Source organism: Sitodiplosis mosellana, unplaced genomic scaffold (genome assembly GCF_009176505.1).
Source record: "Sitodiplosis mosellana isolate CC-2019 unplaced genomic scaffold, AAFC_SMos_1.0 Smas_scaffold_20, whole genome shotgun sequence".
Classification (NCBI taxonomy): Eukaryota; Metazoa; Arthropoda; class Insecta; order Diptera; family Cecidomyiidae; genus Sitodiplosis; species Sitodiplosis mosellana.
The window spans coordinates 1,070,906-1,095,997 of NW_022595262.1; the positions used below are offsets into that span (position 1 = coordinate 1,070,906).

The 25,092-nt window shown below is 34.3% G+C and overlaps 1 protein-coding gene across 1 annotated transcript; it reads right to left on the bottom strand.

The window, feature by feature from the left end:
- Positions 1–1,160: 1,160 nt before the first annotated feature.
- On the bottom strand, positions 1,161–24,913 carry LOC129568494 (RAC serine/threonine-protein kinase). Its single transcript, XM_055446471.1, has 8 exons — positions 23,680–24,913; positions 3,358–3,766; positions 3,098–3,263; positions 2,816–3,013; positions 2,388–2,751; positions 1,898–2,304; positions 1,573–1,823; positions 1,161–1,462 (listed from the first exon to the last, which is right to left on the bottom strand). The coding sequence occupies exons 2-7, from the start codon at positions 3,684–3,686 to the stop codon at positions 1,734–1,736; spliced, it is 1,554 nt and encodes a 517-aa protein (XP_055302446.1). The 5' UTR covers positions 3,687–3,766; positions 23,680–24,913; the 3' UTR covers positions 1,161–1,462; positions 1,573–1,733.
- Positions 24,914–25,092: the final 179 nt, after the last annotated feature.

The window sequence follows — 25,092 nt, forward strand, 5'->3', positions numbered from 1 at the left end:
TTTCAAATTGAGAAAGTGTCCAAACGGATCACAGTTTTGAGTGGCAGTCAAGAGTTTAGATTTTCAGAAAATGTGACTCGTTACCATTTTATTTGATTCTGAGTCGTGTCAATTAAAATGCATCGATTGAGTTTGTGAGTGAAATTTGTGTGTGGTGTTTTAGTATTAGTTTGGTTTTGGTGATTCGAGAGCGGTTCATCACTGGGAAATGATGCCAAAATCAATATTTCAATTAAAGGATACTTAAAAAGAGAATGATCGAATCAATTCAAATATTAATAATATAATCAAATTTTGTTCATTTCTTCTTCTTTTTTTCACAGAGAATAAAACAATTATTATCTCCATCGTCTCTCATTGAAAACATTGGAAAAAAAACTGGATAAAAATCAACAAAATTGCTTTTTAAAAAGAAAAAAAAAACAGAATTACCTTGCTACAATTTTCATTCCCTGCTTTTTTGAAACTCGTTTCACTCAATCAAATCGTTTGCTTTTCATTTGGATTTTTTTACTTCAGTTAATGATATTTTTTTTGCAAAAATTTCCACAAATTATATTCATCATTATTTTTATAGACTTATAATAGTAGATAATCGATCATTGTTTAATTATTTTTTTATCTCACACACTTTTCATTTTTTCTTTCTTCTTTTAACTATTCAGTCACTGAAAAACCGAGTTACATTCGGGCATACGTTAAATAGCATTGTGGCGTTCGCAAATTTTGGAATATGGTCGAAAAATGACTGACAGATGAGAATGTTTGTGTGTCATTGGCCAAAATTTGAATCCAATAGTGATGGAATAATGACAGCGACATCTTGGCAAACTGTTCAAACCGTCGAATAAATCTGATGAATTTCAATAAAATGTTGCATGTATGTTATTCATTTGCCAAAAAAGACCGACTTCATCGAATACCGCGGAAACCAGCCGACTAACGTTTCTCTACCATAGGCTCCTGTTCATCTAATTAATTATTTCCTTCTTCAATCATTCGTTTCGTTCTTGTGTTTTGCTTTTCTTTCTGTATTTTGTAGTCAAAAATCTCATGTTTATTTAGCTTAAATTCAAGGTAGAGTCAACATGAGTAATTTGACTGTCGACAAGTCTTCATTCCATCATTGATCCATACACTTCAATACAGAACTATCTCTCTTTTGCTTACACATATTTATTGTTACAATTTTTCAAATTATAAATTTTCAAGCTAATTTTTTTTCATCAATTTTTGTTTTCTTCTTGTTTACATTATATTAGCACTTTCGGAAGTGTTGTGTATAGGATTCGTGTTTGTGTGTGTGTGTTTGTGTATTTTGATGGTAAATGATGGTGATGGGATTTACTATCTCATGTATAAATAGTGTCTTAATGGGGCAGGGGCAGGTGCATGCTATCTCCTCTCTTTTCACTGTGTGGAATTGATTTGATGCCGCATATTTGCTTGCCGTGATGAGTTTCTAAATTGAGAAATAAATCAAAAATAGTACAGAACTCCATTGGTCTCAATCGAAAAAAATGGTTTTATGTGAGGGTTGAGAAAACATTTGCGAACGTTAACGGAACGTACCTTTTTCTAAATATTTTTGGTGCGATTGTCATTCGATTTGGAACCAAAATGGCAATGTAGGCACTCTCAGTTTAGTAAATCCATTTCCATTCCGAAATGATGGAGCAACAATACGAACGACATTGAAAAGTTTTGAACAAAAAAAAAAGTTATACACAGATCTATTGCATCAGTATGCCGGTGCCCGTAGCTGAACTACAAAAATGCACAGATGTACCGAGTGTCGATGCTGATGAATCCTGGTAGCTGAACTGTGATAAGAAATTACAAATTAGTTTTCTGACCAGGTCAAAAGAGATTGAAATAACAAAGCAAGTGATCATACTTGTGAAAAATAGGGTTCCTCTTGAATTGCACCCAAAGGCCCTGAATTGTCTGGTGGCGTTAGTTCGACGCTTTCTCCGGTGAATTCAGAGTCAAAATATCTCGTGTCGGTGTCATTAGTGACTTGTGGCTTAAATGGTGGTGTTATTTTCTTATTTTCTAGTTCTTTCCAGTTAATTGAGGCGAAAAATGGGTGAACCATGATTTCTTTGACATCTTCGGGGCCGCCTCCCAGACGATCTTTCGGTGCTTTAGCTAACAATCCACTCAATAAACTGCGGGCTTCGAGTGATAAATTGCGCGGGAACTTCACTTCTTCCACCAAAATGAGGGTGAACAAAACATCGTGATCGCGGTTATAGAACGGCAAACGGCCACACATCATTTCGTACATGACGACACCCGTACCTTTGTTAATGTATGGAGAAAATTAATTTGAATGTCATTTAATTATTTTCACTTTCATTTTGTGCCTGTGTTTTGCAACTTACCCCACCAATCTACCGCCAATCCATAATCATTGTCTTCCAATACTTCGGGAGCTAAATACTCGGGTGTACCGCAAAATGTTTTCGTTGTTGATCCATATGTGATTTCCTCTTTGCACAATCCAAAATCGGCTATTTTGATGTGTCCGTCCTTATCGAGCAGCAGATTTTCCAATTTTAAATCTCGATAAATGATTCCTTGTGAATGTAAATAGCCCAACGCACAAATGATCTCAGCACCATAAAAACGTGTACGATCTTCAGTGAACACACGCTCACGACTCAGATGAAAGAACAATTCTCCACCGTTCACATACTGCATCACAAGGCACAAACGATGTAACGTTTGAAACGAATATTTCAGCGACTACAAGAAAATATTGAATATTATTGAAATGGAATGTTTGGAAGAAAAAGTCTCTCTATCTTACGATAATAAATGGATGTTTTGTTGACCGAAGTACACGGTTTTCAGTTAGTGTGTGTTCGACTTCATCTTTTTGTATGACTACATCTTTCTTCAGCATTTTGATGGCATAGAGTGTTTCAGTGGACTTTTCACGGCACAAAATCACCTTGCCAAATGTTCCTTTGCCCAAGACTTTCAAAAACTCAAAGTTCTCTAACGTCTGTAATGGATCGAAGGTAAGAAATAAACATTAATGCACATTCTAATTGCCAAATAATAAATCTATTTCAATAAAGACACATACAATTTTAGTTTTTCCGCTGGTTTTTCCAGTTGCGATACCCTGAACTGAAAACTTTTCTGAGAGTTCGTCCTCGGCTATGGATGCCATGTCGACGTCAGTCATATCTGTTGAGCTAGATGGTGACATTGCAGTTTCTCCCATTTCGCTGAGTCGATTTGCCACATATCTGAAACAAAGAACCAAAACAAAAATTCATTTTGAGAACTGCAATAATAAAATTCGTTATTTGTCATTAAGATTGAACTCCAAAGCAAACTTACCGAATGGCTTCAACCCATTCTTGCCTCTCTTGTTCACTATCCACATGAAATGTTCTTTCGATGACATTGGCCCATTGCAATCCACGAATAATGAATGTGAATGGTTTTGGGCGATCTACGCTCATTATTTGGCAACCTCTTACAGTGAAATTATTTAGTTGATCAGCCTGATTTGTTCCATCTGGTTTCGATTTGTAGCCCATTAGCGATCCATTGTCACGCAATATGAAGTAACGTGGTCGCCAATTTTTTATGTGTTCACCGCGCTTATAAAGCCAACCTTCTTTAACAATGGTGGCCTGCGGTCCGAAGCTTTCACTAGTTGACATTTTGTGGTTTATTTTTTCGTTTCGTTCAGAACGACGGCGGCGGCGGCTGTTGCTGCTGCGCTGCTACACTTACAATGTTCCTATAAAGGAAAAACAAACCAAGTTTAGTAATAAATAAAATTTAAAAAAACAGTTCAAAGAAAATAGTACAAAAATATTCAGTCAGCTATAGAATTCGTCTATAGAATGTTCTGGAATTCTATTGTTTACAATACATTCGACGTGATTGTTCAAATGTGAATCCATAAAACTGACCACAACATTTGTGATGTGTTGGGCTAAAATGCTGAATGAAAGCCAATAACAACGGATTTGTTACAATCGTATGTTCAACTTTAATGGTAAATTGATTCATGGCTTGTCCGTCAGATATTATTTCCGGCAAGAATGTGTAACATGTGTAGACGACGAATTTTAAGTGTAAGCTGTGCACTTCGAATATAAATCAAAGACATATTTTACGAAATGAATATTGAAATGTCACTATAGATATGGCTGTAGTCTTTTAAAGGAAAAAAATATATGCCAGAAAGTTGTAGAACTTTTATAGTGACACTTGATCGTAAATAAATATTTGTTGGATGATCAACAATTTTTTTCTAAAAAAAAACATTCATAAAAAGATGAATTTGCAATTTTATTGCTTTCTGTTTAATTAAAAACTATAACAATTTGAAACCATCCAATCCATTGTATTTACATACATTTCCTTGCATACAAATTACCTACTAATTATAAATTACATGGAATATAGTATGAAGGATAAGTGGTTTTTAGATACAAAATAAAACTATCCCGTAAAATAACGATCCATGCAAAACATATTGTGGCATTAAGCTAATGTCAACAATAAAGTGACCTGACTGCAAAAAATATATTTTTGAAAATTCTTTTTTTTGTCTGAGAACATTTAGCAAATAATTTGCATTGAGTAATGGAAGAAAATCGAATCGAACGTTATATTTTCCAAACAAAGTTCACATAACGAATCCACTTTTTTGCCATGGAATTTGTATGTTATGTGAATAACAGGGCAACCAAAAATATTTATGAAAAAGTCCAAAATATTTACCAAAATATTTAAAATATTTACATTAAAAACCATTATATTTATTTCGATGAAAATAATAAATTTTTGGTGTTTTCCAAGGAAAGTATGTTGATTAAAGACTAATTAAAGCTATTACAATAAATTACGACACACACTTTCAAATTTAAAATTCGAAATTTTCGAATGAAAACGAACGACTCGTACACATAGTTCTGTGTGTTGTAGTGGTCAACAAAGGATACTAGATTTAAAAATCGATTGCTAAAGTGAAATTTTGTGCTCAGAAAGCGGTGACGAATGACGCAAGTTTGCGATACATTGATTTCGAAGACAAAAATAATGAAATTATTGACATGCACAGTCTGAAATGTGATGGAAATAATTATTCATGAAATCTCCCAAAAATAGCGAAATATTTATAAATATTTTTTTTCGGCAGATTGGACGAAATATTTAAAAAAAATATTTCATATTTTCGTAAATATTTTTGGTTGCCCTGGTGAATAATAATTTTGCTCCTGATTTACTCAATTTGTGCTAAAAATAAAAACGTTGTAAATTTTCAAGAATACAGAATTTTGCCCAACAACCAATTCATATATCCCATATGCTCCGCAATACACATCGGCCAAATGTTGTTTTTTTTAAATATGCATCGGAATAAAATAATAAAGCAAACACTCGCTCAAGTCGCTGACAGCGCATGAAGACAAGTAGTTTGTGGTGGATAATCAAACCTTTGGGTTAATTTAATATAGCTGAGTCGTCGTCTAGCGTCGTTCTGAATTATTTTTACGATTTAAAATAGGTTTGGATTTTGTGTGAACGGTGGCGTTTCCAAATCAACGATGTCACCATTTCATAACCGTTGATGTGATCTCTCACGTACGCACATAACAAGCCAACGAACTCTCCTGCCCAGCCAACTCTATACCTTTTGTTTTCAACCAAATGAACAAATTCCTTATTCATTTCGAGTAGCGTTAACGAAGCAATGTTAACTGTTGTACCAACGAAACAACGCTGTTGCGTATTATTGACTGTAGTATCATTTTTATTTGTATTTTGTCACGTACACATACCAGAAGTGGAGTGGTTCGGAAAAGAACGGAAAAATTTCAAATGAAATGGGATAGCTATATAGTTCATAATAGTTTACTATACAGTTTACTATATAGCTATCCCTTTTCCGCTCAACTTTTCTGTATTACATTTTCGCTCCAAACTATTCAAATAACATTGGTTCGCATTCAATGAATTGTCATTGTTGTTGTTGGTAAAGAACGAGGAGAACGGTTGTATTCTTGACAACTTTGACATTTTGATGTACACACACACATAAAAACGTATGGCGGATTGAAAAACGTCAGCAATGAACTCAACTATCATTTGGTGTAGCAAGTTCATTGAATGTGTGAACGGGTGGCAATATTCGATGACTTCAAAATCATATGAAAAACCACACAATTGTTGACAGTGCAAACTCACGATTTTTTCGAAATATTTCTTTGGAAAACAAATCGTGGATGAAGCCTAGGCTTTGCAGAGCCCGAATATCAACAATAAAAGAAAATAAATGAATATAATTCCCAAACAAATAATGTATATAAAATGTATGGCGTTTACAATCTCACCACTGTTCACCACAATCAGTCAAAGCATTAATGTGAATGACGCATGACAAAGTGACTTTGACAGCACACGCATATGAATTGTTGTCATGTTTACAGTCGGAAACGTCAATGCAAAATCTCCAGTATCCAGTTTCACTCTACTTTGAGGATAGATGAAAACCTACACCACATTCAAATAGAAAATAATTGAATATTTTGTAGTTCATGGTTTCGTAATCGATTAGTCAAAAACGATTCACCCAAAGTGACTGGGGCGTCAAGAATCAGCGTGACAATTTGCGAATGGGTTGTATAATCGAAATATTAATTCAGTGGTGTCAATAAATTAACTGTACGCCATGGGAACCATTGAGCAAAATTAATCAACATCTCTTTAGAATGGATGGCCATGTACAATTCAGTCGTAAAAATGTTTTATTATGAAACCAAATACTATAAAAAATGAAGCGCCATAAAATATAAACAAACAATTTAATTGAAATTAACCAAGAAAAATGTTCCCTCCTGGTCACACTCAGTCGGCGAGCGAAGTATGTTCTACATAAATGGTAGTTGTTTCGGCAAAAATACATAAAAAAATGCTTGAGTCGAGTGCGTCATACTTTATCTTTCAAAGCTATACAAAGCCGTTTTTTCAGTTAAAAGAAAAAAAAACTCGTAAAATGTGAGTTCTGATTATTATCAGGACGGGCAACGAGCAATATGCCTTATGCCTTATGGTGTTCATTTCTTTTGACTCTAAATTATGTGAATTACGGTAAAATGGTGCTCTTTACCATAGCCTTGAAAATGCTTATCTTGCTTTAAGAAAATGTATGAAGTGTACCAATTACGAGGGGCAAATCACTCTTTTTGCAATTACTTCCCAAAAGTTGCAATTACTCTTTTTTTCAGCAATTACCTCAAAATTTACTATTACTTTTCATATACAAGTAATTGCAACCGACCAGTAATTGTTGAAAAATGGAGTAATTGCAACTTTTGGGAAGTAATTGCAAAGAGAGTGATTTGCCCCCCGACCAATTATTTGACACAAAATTTCCATTGGAAATATGTTCGAATGATTGTGATAAGTCGTTTTATTTTTCAATTATGCTAGAACTTATCACAAGCATTTCTTATTTATGATATAGAATATGTTGTGTAAGAGGAGTTATATGTAAAGCCAAAACTATATCTGAATTCAAATGTTTATCATAGATTAAAACAACCTTCAAAAAATACATAGATGTATAAAGAAAGTTTCAATTTTTTTTAAACAATTGATTATTATTCAGTGTTGCTCAAGAAACGTGGAATTTCCAATTGTTTCTATTTTAGCACAATATTACACGGAATTTCTTCGATAAAGATTATTTTTAGTCAGTTCATCAAGAGTGACAAATACGAAAAACCGAATTGATGATTTTTATTCAAATGTGACATTGGTTGAAATTCAATTAGGTTCACTCGAATTCCGTTGCTTTAAATGGAATTCCTTGTATACATTCTGATCACAGTCGCGATTTGCAGTTGAAACGCGTCAACGCAAACAAAAGCCAAAGATAAAACACTAAGAACTAAGAGAAAAGTAAACAAAAAAAGAGTAGAACCATCGACAATAACGTTCAACAATATATTACATACGAATATAAACACATACGCCATTAGTTAGTGGACAGAAGCGAAGCATGCCCAGTACACACACACACACGCACACAATTTCTGGAATGAAATCGACTGCGCTATTTTCTTATTGCGAAAAGAAAATACTTCAGATTTATTGAGACAGAGAGATGCGGCAAAATTGTTATCGCTATCCTGAAATGTGTCGCCGCACACTTATGGTTTTGTTTGTTTGAATCGAGTTCGAAACGCTAGTTGTCCAAATCAAGAAGAAGGAGACTTAATAAATGCCATTCAAACGACAAATATAAACATTGTGCTCGGGTTGTTCACTGTTTCAATTTTCACTGTGTTTGTGTGAAGGAATGTCGCATACAACAAACCCAACAGAGCAATCTTCCTAGAATCGAATCAATGCACATAGAAAATCAGAGAAAAAATCCAATCGGTCGCCGATTTGGGAACATAACAACTCCAGAAAGATTTTCGTTTCGAACGTGCTTCACTTCACATCCACTTGTGCACACAACACACACACACACTCATAAACAACAGCAACAAACAACACGAGCGCTAGAAAACCAGTTACAAACGGAAAGTCCATAAATAAATCAATCGAACTTGATGAAGAAAACCACTGCCTCTACATTACTCAAGTAAGATAATAAAAAAAGGCTAATGATTCCAATACGCAGAAAAAGAGTGCGAGAGTTCAAGCGCAGCAAATTATTCAACATCAGCATTAACAAAGGAAGACCTGCAACATTGTTGCTATCCAAATATTCTTTTCTTGTGTTTTTCATGTGTGCCGCGCGCGCGCGCGCCCGCGTTCCATCTTCATTCTTTGTAATTCATCTTCCTCGCGATTTCTGGCCTCTCATTTGTTGGCTGCCTTGTGTGCGCCAATGTGTTCTATCACAATCTTTAGTTGGAAAACCAATTTTGATTTTTTCTCTCTCTCTCTCTCTCTCTCTCTCTCTCTCTCTCTCTCTCTCTCTCTCTCTCTCTCTCTCTACCTCTTTGTCTCGTTCTATTCGCAAAAAGTAAGAATGATGTTATCGACTGTAGCCGATTTCTTGGTCATATAATTCACATTTAGTATATTGTGAACAAAAGACACAGATCCCATTTTTAAAAAAAACAGATACCATAATGTTAATACTTTGTGAGATTTTTTCTCTGCCGTATGAATAAAAAATGGACTCACAACATCATTTCAGGTATCTCGAGGGTAATTTCACGAACTGCAGAACTATAGAGTTCGAGCAGGCAATAATTCGAATTTTGTTTACTCCCCGCATATTTGTACCAACATGAAGATAATTTATTTCAAAATACCGTCATAATAAGAAGACATTGTAGGAAAACAGTGTTTCTTTGGAAACACTCTTCCGGAGTCGGTGCATTTATATACCGACGTGTTTTCACGTTGTGATTGCATTCATTCCTGTATAATTCACTTCTTATTATATCATTCATTTGTTTTTGTTTTTCTTTCATTTTAATGTATTTTTATTTGATTTCATTGTTTTTTACAACGTCGATTCCAATGGTAGTAATAATAATTGAGATATTGATTGCTGGTTTGTAGCTATCATTTTGCGAAAATTACTATAACGATAGAGAGGGAAAACAAGCAATTCTTGGGAATAATATAAATTGTTATTTACACACGACGAACATGTCAATTGCATTGATAACCAGATTACCAACGACAACGCTGAAAATAGAAGGTTGACACGTGTGCACAGATAGCACAACCATGAATAGTAACACACCTATCAAATCAGTGCGCCGATCAATTGATCAATAAAGCAATTTCGATGCAAAAATCTTCAATTCGTTCTCTCTCTTTATGCAGAAAAGATACACAGATAAACGAATCATCTAAACTAGGGAACCAATCAACTTGCAAATCGGACTAACGTCATTTCATGTCAAAATCGATACGGTCAATTCTAGAACACATACTCCTGAACCAAGCAATCAATTGCTTATTTGAATTCATATTCACAGATAAAACCTATATTTTCGACAAATGAACAAGATTTTGTTGTTATTATTGTTTTGCAGCATACGTAACAAATGATGTTTATCGCGCGATTTTAGCATTATCACGATAACATCGCTTTAGTCCGTTATTACAAAATTTCAAGAGCAATGATTATATAGCGATTCGTATTGGCACGTACGAATACACTTTAGTTGTAATTTTTTTCTCATTTTTTGTTTACACGTTTTTTTTATCGCTTTTCACGCCAAACATTCAACACAGAGTATTTGATGAACGAAACTCGAACTATATTTGTATTTGGTTTGGCCTTCAATTGGCACTTCACGCTATTTCGACTTTCCTGCCATTTCATGGAGTCTATTTCCCCTGCTATTTGTATATGAACTATTTATACGATCTATAATTGAACTGGGGATATTAGATTGAACGATTTTTTGGTCTGTTTTTTAATCAAGATAGTCTTATCATCGCATCTTTTTTTATTTGCATTTGCATGAAAACGGTTTGAATTGTATTCGAATAGGATTTGAACCGGATTGAATGCAATATAAAAATATGCACAATTGATAAATTCGAGGAAAATTCCAAATTTACAGGAATAATCGCTCAATTCATTGAATTCAATTGGAAGAAATAACAAAATAATCAATTTTATTACCAACCAAACAGTACAAACAGCCGCCACAACAACATCAAAATAATAATTTTTACATACAAGTTCAAATAGTTCGTGATCTAAAGCGCGTGACGGTACCGACAAACAACCGTTTTTGTTTTTGTTTCACAAATATTCATCGAAATCGCTCCTATCGCTATGTTGTTTGTGAAATTAAGCTTTTCTGAAGAAATTGATTCTAAAAACGGAGATTAATTAACGGGATCTTACGAAAATGCCATGCAATCGGTATTATTAGAGGAGCTGTTTCTCGAGGGTGATTTTTTTTATATATAAACTAGCGAAATTTTGAAAATTACTTTGTTCATAGCTTTGTGACCATTGCCTTATACATTTGTTTCTGGATTTATCGATCGATTTGAGAGAGATATTCAAAGCTACTACCAATTTTTTGAATGAGAACACAAAATAACGGAAATAGACGATGTTATATGTGGTCGATAGCTATTACAAGTCCTACAACATGCAATCGCACAGCGGTTTTTGAATATAGTTAGTTGTAAATTCTATATAAAAAAAAAATTGTATAGCCGATCGAACGCGATTGTAATTAATCCCTTAACTTTAAGCGTAAATGTCGATATTTTTCTGAAATCGTTCATATATGTATTTGACTTGAGTCATACATTTCACATTTAATTTTTTTGCGTTTGTGCTGGTTCAAAGCGGTAGAAATTGAAAACAACAAGTCAGTAAAAAGTTACACCGAACAACAATAAACAACGCCATATGCACAATTGCGCAACGTTATATATTCGGAATATGCCATTCAAACGGAATACACACCATTTTTTTTTTGTATTTTGTTGATGAATTTAGTAGCAATGACTCAAAAATATGTGCTGCATATAACAAGAAACCCGAATCTATCCGTCCTTGTCGCACGCATAGGCGCCGTCTACATTTTGAAAATGTATTATACTACCGTCTAGAACCTTTCTCTGTAGTGTGCATTACAACAACAAAACCAAATAATGAAAGAATTTCAACGAATGCCCAACAAATAATGCAGGTGACGCAACAGAATAACGATTTAATTAAGATCAAATCAACAAAAACAGAAGAAAAAAGAAATACAATATTTTGACTGTTGTTGCTGCTACTGCACAAATGAAATGAAATGTTTTATTTCACGCCATTCATTCAGTCTCGTATATTTCTGATGCAGATAATCATGATTAAGTTTTTGCTTGATACACTTTTCCCGTGTATTCTTTTTCTATCTCTCTCTATCTCTCTCTCTTTCGTCTATTTTTAATCATTTTCATTCTCGTCGGGTGATTTTTATTTGCGCAAAAATGGAAAATGAAAACAAAAGCAAGTAAAATAGGAAATAAATGCAATATTCATTCAGTTGTCGTCATAGTGCACGCAATACGAAGACGACGAGGTAGCAATCGGTATTTTCATTCTTTAAAATAAAAACACGAATATATATAAACTTTTGCACTGTAAATGCCGCGACATTAGTCTGCAAGAAAGTAAGTACGAAGAGGGAGAGAGAAAGATAAAGCAAGATAGCGAGGATTGCAAGTGGAGAATAATTGCTGAGCAGAATGATATTATTCTAGCGTAAAATGCACATCATCCGAGCAACCATGTGCCAGTGAAAATGAGCCTATTAAAAACGATGAACGTACGAGTGTCGACAACTCAATTGGGCTTATTGCCGCCGGCTATTCGCTACTCTCTCGATAGCGGGGTTATTATAGTTGGCTTGCCCCACTATTTCAATCGTCTGTTTTGTATCTATCGAGCAAATGCGATGCACAAAAAGAAAATGATGCACTTTGGTTTCTCACAGGCGCACTGCAGTCAAAGAAGCCTGCATATTCATTCGCAATGGTCAAGGTTTTTTTTCTTCTTTTCATCGTTCTTAGCATCGGAAGCAACAACGTAGGCGACGATCATGCGAATGAAATAAGCATGAAAAATGTCTATTCCATTGGGATAAAATTGTGCTGTAGCCGTTTTTTTCTCTCTTAGTCTTGCATATCACTGACTTTATTGGATGCAAGGCATGCTCACTCTAGGCATGATTATGTTGGGCATGCTTGAAATTACAAATCGCAAATTTTGAGGTGTAGACAGTAATAGCAAGAATACCACATATATGTATTTTGGGGAATTGAACAGGCACCAACAACAAATAGATCTTCATTACTTTTCCAATTGCATCAATCGAGAAACTTTTCCTTTGTGAAAATCTATACAGCAATTTATCAAACGATTTCAACTGAGACTGTAGAAAAAGTTCAACGAATCATTTGACAATAGTAAAAAAAAACACAAAACAAATTCTTTTGAACAAGGAAAATTCCTCGAGAGGTTTGAATATTCGGCGGCTTTGAAGAGTGGAATCATCGGCGCCATCAATCAATTTACACGGTTTTTCTTTTTTTACATTTTTGATGGTGAAATGTGCATGCACTAGATTTTACAACTTGAACCAGCCGTAAGATTTAGCACAGATACAAAATTCGAATTGGAACAGTGTTTTCGAATGGCGCATACCTAAATCAATTACCTACACACAATATGTGATTCAATGCTATGACTCTCTAGCTCTTTTGCTCGCTCGCTCGCTCATTCGCTCTGTCTCTGTCTATGTCGGCGATGTGATAAACGCTCGTGTGGCCGATCGCATGAGTCAATGTTCGTTTTATTTTTCAATTGCATGCACAAAGTGGCCGCCCAAACATTTGCAAAAATAAACAAACGGTATAAACAACAGTGCGATGAAGGTACATGTTTTAAATGCGACACACCGCCTTCGTAAGACACACTATTGATTTATATATGTTTTTGCTATTTTCTATACATTGGCTATGTCGCGTTTGTTCTTATCTCTTTCAGGATTTTATGTAATATTCGCGAATTTGCCGTGTATTCAATCGGGGCTAGTAATGTTTTAGCCTGGCTTTCTATCGCTCTGATTCACATTTTCCGTTATATCAAGTTAAATGACATCATTTTATGCAATTTAATGCCAAAGCTGAATTTCCTCAAAAGATTAACATTGGCCAAACAACTTTCTTTGCATATCGAGCTCACCTCTGCTAATTATACGACGTAGATCTAATACGAATTTTATAATGCAAAATGCATTTTAATAACGTGTATTCAAATTATCAAATAAATTTTGAATGTGATTTCTTTTGTTATAACTCTGAGAACATCAAGCAGATATGTGTTATCCACCATTAAGCCGTACAAATGGTATCTACGTTGGAACTATTAAATTGAAAAAATAAATTTATGACAATCAAATTGAATGTTATCTTGATGTGAAATACAAATTTTATAGTTGTTTTTATATTTTTGTACTTCCCTCAAATCACGGAGGACGGTAGTCCGACAATTGACGCTCCATAGACTGTGCATTTCAAGCCAAATATCAAAAATGTCAGTTTTTGCGTCACGACTATATTGTACAGTAAGTATGCTATTTTTTCAGGACAATATTTGGGCCCCGGCGTGTTAGGTATCGTTGAAAAGGTCTTGGCCCAAATAGTCGGAAACACTATATCCACGATCCGATAGCATGAGACTTTTTATGTCACAGAAATGGGTGCGTGCTTAACATGTTTATTCATGTTTAAATGATTGAAACTTGCAATTTTGACTACTTTCAGGCGTTGTTGTTGTGTTTTTCAATGCAATTAAGATAGAAACTTTGTGATTACATGTTAGTTCATGAATATTTTCACTAGTTTCGCTCTTGTCACATTCTTTACATTCAGTGTCCATATGAATCAATGTATTTTTGGTTTTTGCTGTCGGATCGCGACTATACCCCCCATGCCTAAAGTGTGGTCCAGGCAAAAATATAGTGGTTTCAAAATTTCGATAAATTTTCAATTCTATATCCATATCCCACAAAAGGGGTACCCAGGGGGTGGTCTGAGATCCAAGAGAAGCTCCACCTCGCCGACCTTCCAACGTCGGTCTAAGCGCCCCGATTGGTCCAAAAACGAGGAAGTTATGGGCATTGGCAGTTTGACCATGGTTTTTTATGAACGTATCGATTTGGATGTGTGTTTGTATCAGATGAAAAACCTCTAGACGAGGTTAAAATGGAGTGACGCTCCTGTACGTGGATTGACCACTCAAAAAGAATGATATCATTTTGAGTGACGCTTTAACGCTGTATTACCTCTGGATACAAAGTTCAGAAATGTTTTTCGCATTCACTATTGTAAAAATTTATTCACAATAAGGAAAAATATCGCGTCACGAATTTTGAATTTTGTTCCAAAGCTTTTAAGCATTTTGCCGTGTAAAAGTCGTGACGCGAGATTTTTCCTCATTGTAATAATTTTTTGCAATAGTGAATGCGAAAAACACTCCTGAACTTTGTATCCAGGGGTAATGCAGCGTGAAAGCGTCACTCAAAATGATATCATTCCTTTTGAGTGGTAAATCCACGCACGGAGCGTCACTCCATTTTAACCTCGTCGAGGTTTTTCATCTGATCATAATATACTTTTAAATGTTTTAGAAGTTGATGACAATTTTATGAGCTTATTTTAATATTGCAATAATATTGATTGGTCTTAAGTTTTTAAGACGATTAATACGTGTAGTGAACTGTAGTGTCCAACTCCTATCATTTGTCGGTGATAATAAAAAAAATTTATCACTCAGCTGCCATAAAATAAATGAACTTGGAACTGGCTTTGAAATGAAACGTTCCAAAATGGAATCATCATTTAAGACTTTATTCAAAAATTCCAATTTCCTACCATTCAGGTTCTGCACCTTGATTGTTCTATAAAAATCCTCCATTTTACAAATATTTACAGTTACTATAGATACAATTACTCTTCTACTGAAATATTGTACATTTGTTTTCAGGTGCCAAGCCTGAACGAGAGCTAAAGGAGCACACGCATATAATCTTGTATTAAATACATACAAAATACGAAGTGTGAAATTGTAGAGCGCCGTCCATAAATGACGGCGAAATTCAGTACTAATTGGTGTGATTTCGCAACATTTTACAATATGTCGAAATTACTTTCGGCTATTTAAAGCTGATTCTGCTGTCAATTATGGATGGCGCTCTACAATTGTTCAAAGTGTGACAATAAGCGGGTGTAAAGGAGCCAGCAAAATAAAATCGCTGCTAAATTCGTTTTGAAATATTTTTGGGCCATTGAACTTAAATTCATGGAATTGACATCAAGACAAAAATTGATTTTTTTTTTATAGATGCCGTAAGACTCATATTTCTTCAATAAAGAATAAAAATAAAGATCTATTTAATGTAATGTTACCATGTCATTTTGATGAAAAATCAGTACTCGCATCTTTAGACAAAAAATCAGTACAAAATCAGTACATGCCGCTAAAAAAATTCGGTACCAAAACTTCAAAATTCCAAAAAATCAGTACGAAACATTACGAAATCAGTACGAAGCTTAAAAAATCAGCACTCAGTGAAAATCAGTACCGAACAAAATTGTTTGACAAAAGTCAGTACAGTACTGATAAAATCAGTACACATGGTAACATTAATTTAATGCTTGGTGACTTCATCAAAAGGAATATTCTTTAGTAATTCATTCATTTTGAAGATTTTTGGCAAAAAGTCGACCTTTCAATTCATACTCTATCGCATGATACAATTATCGTTTTAACTTAAATATTGAAAATCATGATGATCATTTGAATAGCCGGATTTTGATAACGGTTTTCGTTTTCAACAAAAATGTGTGACTAAAATTTTCCGAAATACTTTTTGTTGAACTTATCATGAATTTCGAAATTCATCTAAGTGAACATCCAGGAATGTTCTTAAAATCATAGTGTCGCCTACAACTCAATTAACTGTACAAAATTAAATGCAAAAAATAGAAAGAAAAAAAACACAAAATGTTTGTTTATAATTTGCGTATTTCACTGTTGTTGACGTAGTTTTTATTCCACGTATTGGTGTAGTGAAGAAAAAACAGCAATCCGATCGTAGCACTGTGATGTAAAACGTTGAAACTGTGATGAGATTGCAAAGATAATCAGAGTGACGTTGAATAAATGGTTCTGTTATCAAAAGCCAACCGTAATTCAATTGAATTGGCGCCGTTTAAGTTGTTCAAACCAATCAGCAATGACTTTGTTATAGCGAAGCTTACTGATTAGGTCTTCGAGTATATATATACATGTATATAGAGACTGAATTGAACTGAATTGAATTGACGAATAACAAAACAAAACCAAATAAAACAAAGGGAGTCGTAATTGATTCACAAAGCGCACTTAAGCTATGAATTCGTGTAACAGTATAGTATTTTTTAAGAAATGTACAAGTTGAATATAAAATCTTGGCAAAATTCTATTCCACGTTCGTATAAGCAGAAAGAAAAATAAAATCCGTATATCTATATCCGATATGTCAATATTCACTTTATGGTTCCTAATGGGAATGACGCAATGTTTCATGTTTATTCTCTCTCAGTCTTCCTCGCTCTCTTGCTCTATCTCCTATGAAATTTCCTTGCGGAACAGAAACGAAACTTCAATTTTATGCACAAAACACAAATATATTTCATATATTCTTCAACTCATCCATCCAACATTTTTTTTTTTAAATAAGAGTCAGTGGGTGTCGATATTCGCGTCATTTATGGTTTTAACCCGAGTTTCATTATATAGCTAGCATTTGAAGAAAAAAATAATAATTTGCACAAATGTGTGTTCAATTTGAAATGATAGACAAACTGGCAGTGGAATTAGTATAGCGCTTCAGTTTTAAATTCATACATGTATTCAATGGGATTGTAAAGTAACATCAACTTAATTCTCATCAATTCGTTATACACTGGCCGAATTGAAAATGACGTCGATCACGTTCATTTATTGGCTGACTGTGCGTTATTAATAAGCTTTCGTCGAAAAAGAGTTCACGCGTAAAAAAAAAACCAGCTGAATTTGTTTGTTTCGGAATCGAAAGAGAATGAATCTTGAACATTGCCATTCATTCGTTTTTTTATTTGTTTTTTTCTCTCTCTCTCTTTCTCTCTTCCTTCTTCTTCTTTTTTTCTTTCTCTGCAAGAGTTCAAAATTGAAAAAAAAGAATAACAAAAACAGCGACATGGCGACACAGCCAACGAACGAGTCAAGACATTCTCTGGCGAAGCAAAACACATTCAACGCTTGTATTAACTTAGAATATGAATATTTCAATCAAAATTAAATGAAAAAAAAAGTGTACGAATGAAGAAACTAGTGATCACATTCGATCGATCGTGGGAAAGAAACCTGACAACTTGCGTGATTTGTTCACTAGCTAGTCGATATGTTTTGTCCATTTTATACCTTTTCTTTTCTTTCTTTGTTTTCTTGTTTTTGTTCTTGTTTCATTGGCCTTTCAGCATTGAAAAGGCGTCCGAAGAAATTGCTCTTCCAAAATTCCATATCGTTTTCACATTGGAATTTTTGGCCGTTTGCTTCATTTCATTGAAAAACACCGAAAATTCTTTGGTCCGTTTCGAATGCTCCTTTTTTCTCCATTCGATATTCTCAATTTCCGCGAATTTCTATTTTATTCAGTTTTTTTTCTTACTTCATTCTTGATGGCTTTTTGTTTGCGATATATTAATGACTGGAAATCAAAATGCCGAACGTTTTTTTTGTTTGGGTTTGTGTGTGTGTGTGTGTGTGTGTGTGTGTGTGTGTTCACTGTGATTTTCTATGAAATATGCGGCTATTTTGATACTTTTTCTGAAAATATTCGTCAAATCGATCGGCTTTTTGTTCGTCATTTCTTTGAAAAATGATCTGCTAACAACTCAAATCAAAGAAAGAAGTCAAAGCGCTTGGTGTTCAAAGGGAACCAATTCTATTGTTCCTTTTTTTAATTTCTTCTTTTCCATTCTGATTTTGGCACTAAAGTGATTTTTTTTTCTCTTTTTTTTCCTTTTTCTTTCCCTCTTCCCCTCCGTTTTATTTTCTGCTTAGAAAATGTTTAGGCTTGCGCCACTTGCTTGAGTGTGACCCTGATATTATTTTATGTATGAACATATCGTATCATATCGACATTGCCATTGCCATTGGTGCGTGCAATAAAAATAAATGTTATCATTCGGACCGCTCTCTACCAAAATACAACAACAACTAAAAAAACAACAACCAAAAGATGAGATTGTGTGTACACGCAGTTGCCACGTGATTACATCAACAACGAATGAAGGCGCTTCCGATGAATATACACTTGCACAGAGCTTGATTCAGACTTTTCTTTCGATTTCCTTATACAAAAATTGTGCGGAAAAAGTGACAGTTTCTTTTTATCTTCTGATGTTGGAAATCAAATTGTTGTGTCTATCTTTATTTTCGTGAGTCTATTTCATGCTCCATTTTCTTTCGATGAAATTTTATAGGTGATATAATATTTTTTTTCTTTCTTCATTTATCCCAAAATGGGGCCATACGACATGGGCGCACAGCAAATGACAAAAAAAAAACAAGAATCATATAAATAGAGCACCACTAACGAATCGAAAACGAGGTCAATTATCAAAAAGCGTATTCTTAGTATGAAAAAAAGAGCTCTTGGATTTAGGCGACGAAGTTTCTAAAATCAATGTTTGCCGAGATCATGAGTGTCTTTTATTTTTACCTTAAAAAATGTCGCACAAAAAGTGGATACAGTATCAAGAATAGTCGGAAAAAAATGAATAATGTTCGAAAAGTAGCCTTGTATACGGTCATCAAGACAAATATATTTCGATTGACAAAAAAGGCAAAAATAAAAAAATGCTTTGTGCGATACCTTCTTTGTGCTACCCAATATGTATTTTAAATGAAATATATCCGAAAACGATGATTATACCTTTTCCACCCTTCTACATAGCCCATGTGCTTCTAAACCGAAATGTCAATGAACTAACGACGGAATCTTATGTTTGTCTTTCACACTCGAACATGCATGTTATTTAAAAAATGAATTAAAAACACGCATGAAGTTTGCTTGGCTATTCTGGGTTTCTACTGTTTTTTTTTGTTCCTTTGTCCGATCGCCGTTTGTGCAGACAAAATTTTGTTCTCAAACTAAGAAAACTGGTTCGAATAGAACATAGATGTATTCTATGTATATTTGGTAGATACAAAACACGTATGTGTATTAATTAAATGGCAGATCTTCTTCATTTTGCATTATTTCAATTAAATTGAAATTTCAACTGAATTCATGAATATCAGCTGAACCGCCATATTATTCGCGCACAATGACTAATTTTTTCCGTTGAGAATAGGCATGTCAAACATATTTCCATGCGATACAGTTTATTATTTACTTCTTCGAATCATGTAAAGTAAATAAAGAATAGCAATCCAACACGCAAAATATTTCCTTCTTTTCTTTACAAATTTGATTAAAGACTAAATGTATCTAATGTAACAAATTTGAAGTTAAAGCGCGTGTTTTACACACGTACTACATACAATCGGTCGTCTAGTCACCAGAGTTCAACCTCTTCAAGGACACTCATTCAGTCGATCTACTGAAAAACAATAACAACAACAACAACAACAGCAGCAGCAGCAGCAGCAACGACAAACGACAACCAGCAAAACATACAAAAACCACCGAATTTCATAGCTAATATGCGTTCGAAGTGTGAGTACGTATTTGAAATTACAGTACGAGAAAATAGTTTTATTTTTTTTTTCTCTATCGCTATCCCTTTCCTGTTCGCTCTCGTTGTTGCGACTTGAAGCAACGCGGACCTGACACGCATAGATACGCCCGTACGTGGAGAGCTCATAGAATAATGCGTAACAAATGAGTGAGTCGATTAGAATAGCACAATCCATTAGCAGAACGAATTGCATGAAACTTAGCGATCGAAAAAGACTCTTTCACTCAACAGCAGCAGCAGTAGACCCTGCTACTCCGTTCGCCATGTCGTCGAACTATTGAAATAATACACACACGTATAATATATATATTTTTTCAAGTTAGTTATTCGTTGTCTTTGCGTTTTCAAGCCAATTCTGATAGTATAAAGGCACGGAAACTGCTCTACCATATAATTCAGAAGGCTTCATAGCAGTGGGTCGGTCGGTGCCGCAACACATTCTCACAGTTTTGCGTCGTTTTCTGCCAAATCCATTAAATACGAATTTCGTCATAATTCGTTTCTTTCACATTTAGACGGTAGATTGGCTATATTGAAAACTGATAGTGATTCGATTTTAGAGAATACGAATGTCCATTTTAATTTCCAAGAAATTTTTACACGGAATTAAACCGGAATGAGGGGTGCTCTAATCACACTTACATTTAATTTTGGAACCAACCAATTTTGTATTCGTTCAAGGTGAGAGATGAGTTCATCGACATTACTACACGTGTAATCGAAACGTTTACAAAACTATATTGGATTGGACGAAGAGGGTTTTTTTCTCTCTTGACTGTTAGTATTAATTTTTGTTTCATCTCTTGTACACCAATTTACTATTTTGAAGCAAGTCTTGTTCGTTCTTTTTTTCCCAAATCCCATTAACTTGAACAAGCTAGCGAATAGTTTTGCAAATGCGATGCAAATGAGCATATGAAATGTGGAGATCGGAAAATTACAAAAAAACGTATTCATGAGAATTAGTTGGTCTTGAAATATGAATGACAATGGACGTCACATGAGAATAGAAATTATGAAAAGATTGATGTTTTTCGTCTAAAAAGATTAGAACATAAATGGGAAACAAATCAAGAAATAAAAGCCATAAATCAGCAGAATGATTTACTTTGCTGGCCATTATTGACTATGAGGCCCATAAGCTAAAAGACCTCATACATTACTCTCACTAACACTCATCTCTCTCTCTCTCTTCCTGTCTCCGCTTGTCTCTTTGGCCATGTTTTCAGTTTATGTCGTTTTATTTTATTTATTCATCAAACTAGGACCATTGCGAATTTATGGCGTTACGTTGTCACAGCGCCGTCAGCATATATGCAGAGAAAACGAAAAAAAAGATTGGATAATTCATCAAATAAGAGTCGTATTTGGCTACGCTATGGCATGGACATTTCTCATTAGGATTCATTTGGCGTAGTTCTACGGCATCGGTAATCTCTTGTGCTTTTCAAGAAATAAAAAAAACGCTTTGGGCATTAGGGACCACAGGACACGCGAGAGTCGATTCAGAAAATCCATTCAAATTTATAAATAAATAATATTTTCAATACCAAAATGGTTTCTGACCAATATTCATGAGACGATGACACCGAATACTATCTATACATATGTTGTGTAGACTAATGCACGTTTTCCAGCTGCCTTTTTTATTCTTGAGCAAATATCTACTCCCGAACATTACTTGCTGTTGAACAACATATATAGAGAAAGTTTTACATTCAGGTTGTGTATAGAAAATATAATATTGTTATTAAATTATTCAAACCGAATCGATTTCATTTTATTGAAGCACTCAGCGGAAGTTGATAAGAATATAAAATCAAAAGCAGCACTAATCCATCATCAGATATTTTACGAAAATTTATATTCGAATAGATGGCGAGGGACTTATGTTGTACGAGTCAGAGCCAATTTCCACGAGTCAATAAACAATGTACAGGCATGTCGCGGTAAGAGAGATCTTCATAGAACACATTTACGATAGACTTGTTCTGACTCAAGATGTTGACAATTTCATAATAAAAATTTACTTATTCTATATTCCTTCAGTGATGTAAATGCACAAATAAAGCAAAATAAATCTCATGCGTTTTAAGTGAGAAACATGTAAACAATGCACACGTCATTACCACCACCACCATCACCACCGTCACCATCATCATAGCGTCAATACTAACTAAAAGTCAAATGACAATAACAATCATCGATTACAAGCGAAATGAAAACACAAAGCGCACAACCACATCTATGCATATACATGCCAGCGAATATAAACTCCTCGTGATAAAACTAGTTAAAACCGAAGGCGGAAAAGAGTGCAAATCATACAGGCCACGTGCCTCCGGAAAAGACGGAGCGAGAAAAGGAGAGAAAGAGCGTGTGTGTGCACGAGATGTGAATGATAAAAACGAACGACGCAGAAGAAAACGCAATAATAAACCAAGCACATTATACTTGAAAAAAAATTATCATCTGTTGACGACGAAACAAGAAAACTTCCCGAAATTTATTTTTAAGCGAGTTTTTTTATATATATATTCATGGTCCATTCCCTGCTTGTCTCACTAAAATAAAATTGATGTCGAACCTAAATAGAAAAATTATTTCCCGAACTCAAATATTGCGCGTTAACTGAAAAAAAAATTCCATACACAATCTCATACGATTCGCCAGTCACACACAAATGAATGGAACGAAACGGAAAAAAAGTTATATGATTACAAAAATGACAATGAAAAATTGAAAATGTCAACATTTGATCAGCAAAATGCGACATAGAGAGTACTATTTACGGGTCTGAGCGATTAAATGAGAAATCAACAAATAGAAACGAATGAATACGAAAAAATGAAAACATCAAAACAAACAAAATATTGTGTCGACATTACAAACGCACATACACACGCACATGCACACGCAAACGCACACACACACTCAAACACGCGCTCGTTCGCTCGCTCACTCGTTCACATATTCACGAGCCGCTCACATACGTTATACAGCACACAATCACATCACACGCCTCACGCACTATACGCATTCACATACACACATGTACAAACTTTAATCGTAAGCATGTTAATTTGTTGTATATTTTTTTATCTATTCACCAGAATTACATCACAAATATCTTCGTTTTCGTCACTAGAAGGTAATTAGTTTAGTTTGAACTGGATTGATAAGTACTTTAAACTAGTTAAACAACAACGACACAAACCATAATACAACACAAACACCAGACACATGCACATACGTCACGCGATAATTTTTTTCTTTCATTTTTTTTTTCATCTTGTTTGAAATATTTTCAACACATTTCCTCATAATTCCCCTTTAGAATGAATAATAATGAATGAAAAATAAAATTCTTACGTTTTATTTTGTTTGTCAGCCTTATTTTCTAGGTAGACTCTTTGATGCGCACCGTTTTATTATTGTTTTGGTTGATGCGAACTTGACGTTTCCATCGAATGCTGGTTTCGATTACGATTGATTTTATTACACTTTATTTTCGTTTATTTTGGATAATCTTTTCGTTTTTATCGATTTTTAAATTTTAGTCATTTACTTTTTTTCCCGTTATAATATATGCGCAACGTTTTTTGTTTTCGTTCAGTTTTTTTTATTCGTTCTTCAGTTGGCGATGAGTAATGTATTTGTCACATACACACGAATGCTGAATTTTTGGCACTCCTGAATTTCCCGAAGAAGAAAAAAATTAGCGAATTTCTAGTATTTTTCTCGTGTTTTCGGGGTGTTTTTTTTTCTTTTCGTAATTGTAAAGATGACACAGAAAAATTCATAAAAACTATAACCACACACCGTGCCAGCGGAAATAAGATGCAGCAATATTTGTTGTAAAATAAAATAAGCACACAGAACAAGTAGTAGACAGGACACAGACTGATACGCACAACATTTGTTGGTTATTAATTTTAATTTATTTTGTTTTTGCTTTTTTTCGAAATTTTCTTCGATTCACTCTAGCAGTTTTACTGTTGTTGTTTTGTTTTTCTTCGCAATTTATTTTCAATCATTTTTCTAAATACGCAAAATGTTGTTGTTGTTGTTTTTGCTTCGCACTGAAATGCCACAGTGAATTCCTCAATGAATTTTTTTCTGACGACACAAAAATTGAACAAGATGTACTTTTGGTCTTGAAATTTCTTTTCGTTTCTTTATTTTTTGATCGCGTTATTCACATTAAATACATTTAAAAAAATGTCACAACAAATGTTCTGATTGCAAACGAGAAACAAAAAATAGTAATAAATTTTGATCTTAGATTTTGTCAACACGTCGACTGCGGCCACGAAAACTCGTCTACTCGCATTGTGGAATAGATTTAGACTGAATTTTTACATTGACCATACAGTTATTGACGATAATGATGCGATGAAGCTACCGCAACTGCTTGTATATGTGAAGCGGAGAGACGCATCGCATGCGAATCAACGACTCTGGCTGAAGCACAGACCGAAGAGACGACGAGAGAAACAAAAAAAAACAACACATAACACAAAAAACCCGCCGCCATGTTATTGTATTTTGTTGAAGTGTTTTTTCTGCTCCGTAGTACGTTTGTATCGTGCAAGTATTCAACCGATGTTCATGTTCATGCGTCTATCCACATTTTATTCCACTAGTGTATATATGGTTGCTTGAATGAGCAAGCGGGACATTGTCGTGACGTGAGCACCTATCGATAGCATTTTTAGCGAATTTAAAATGTTTTTTTTTATTTCACTCGAAAACAATTATTTTCTACCAAGTATATGCAATAAT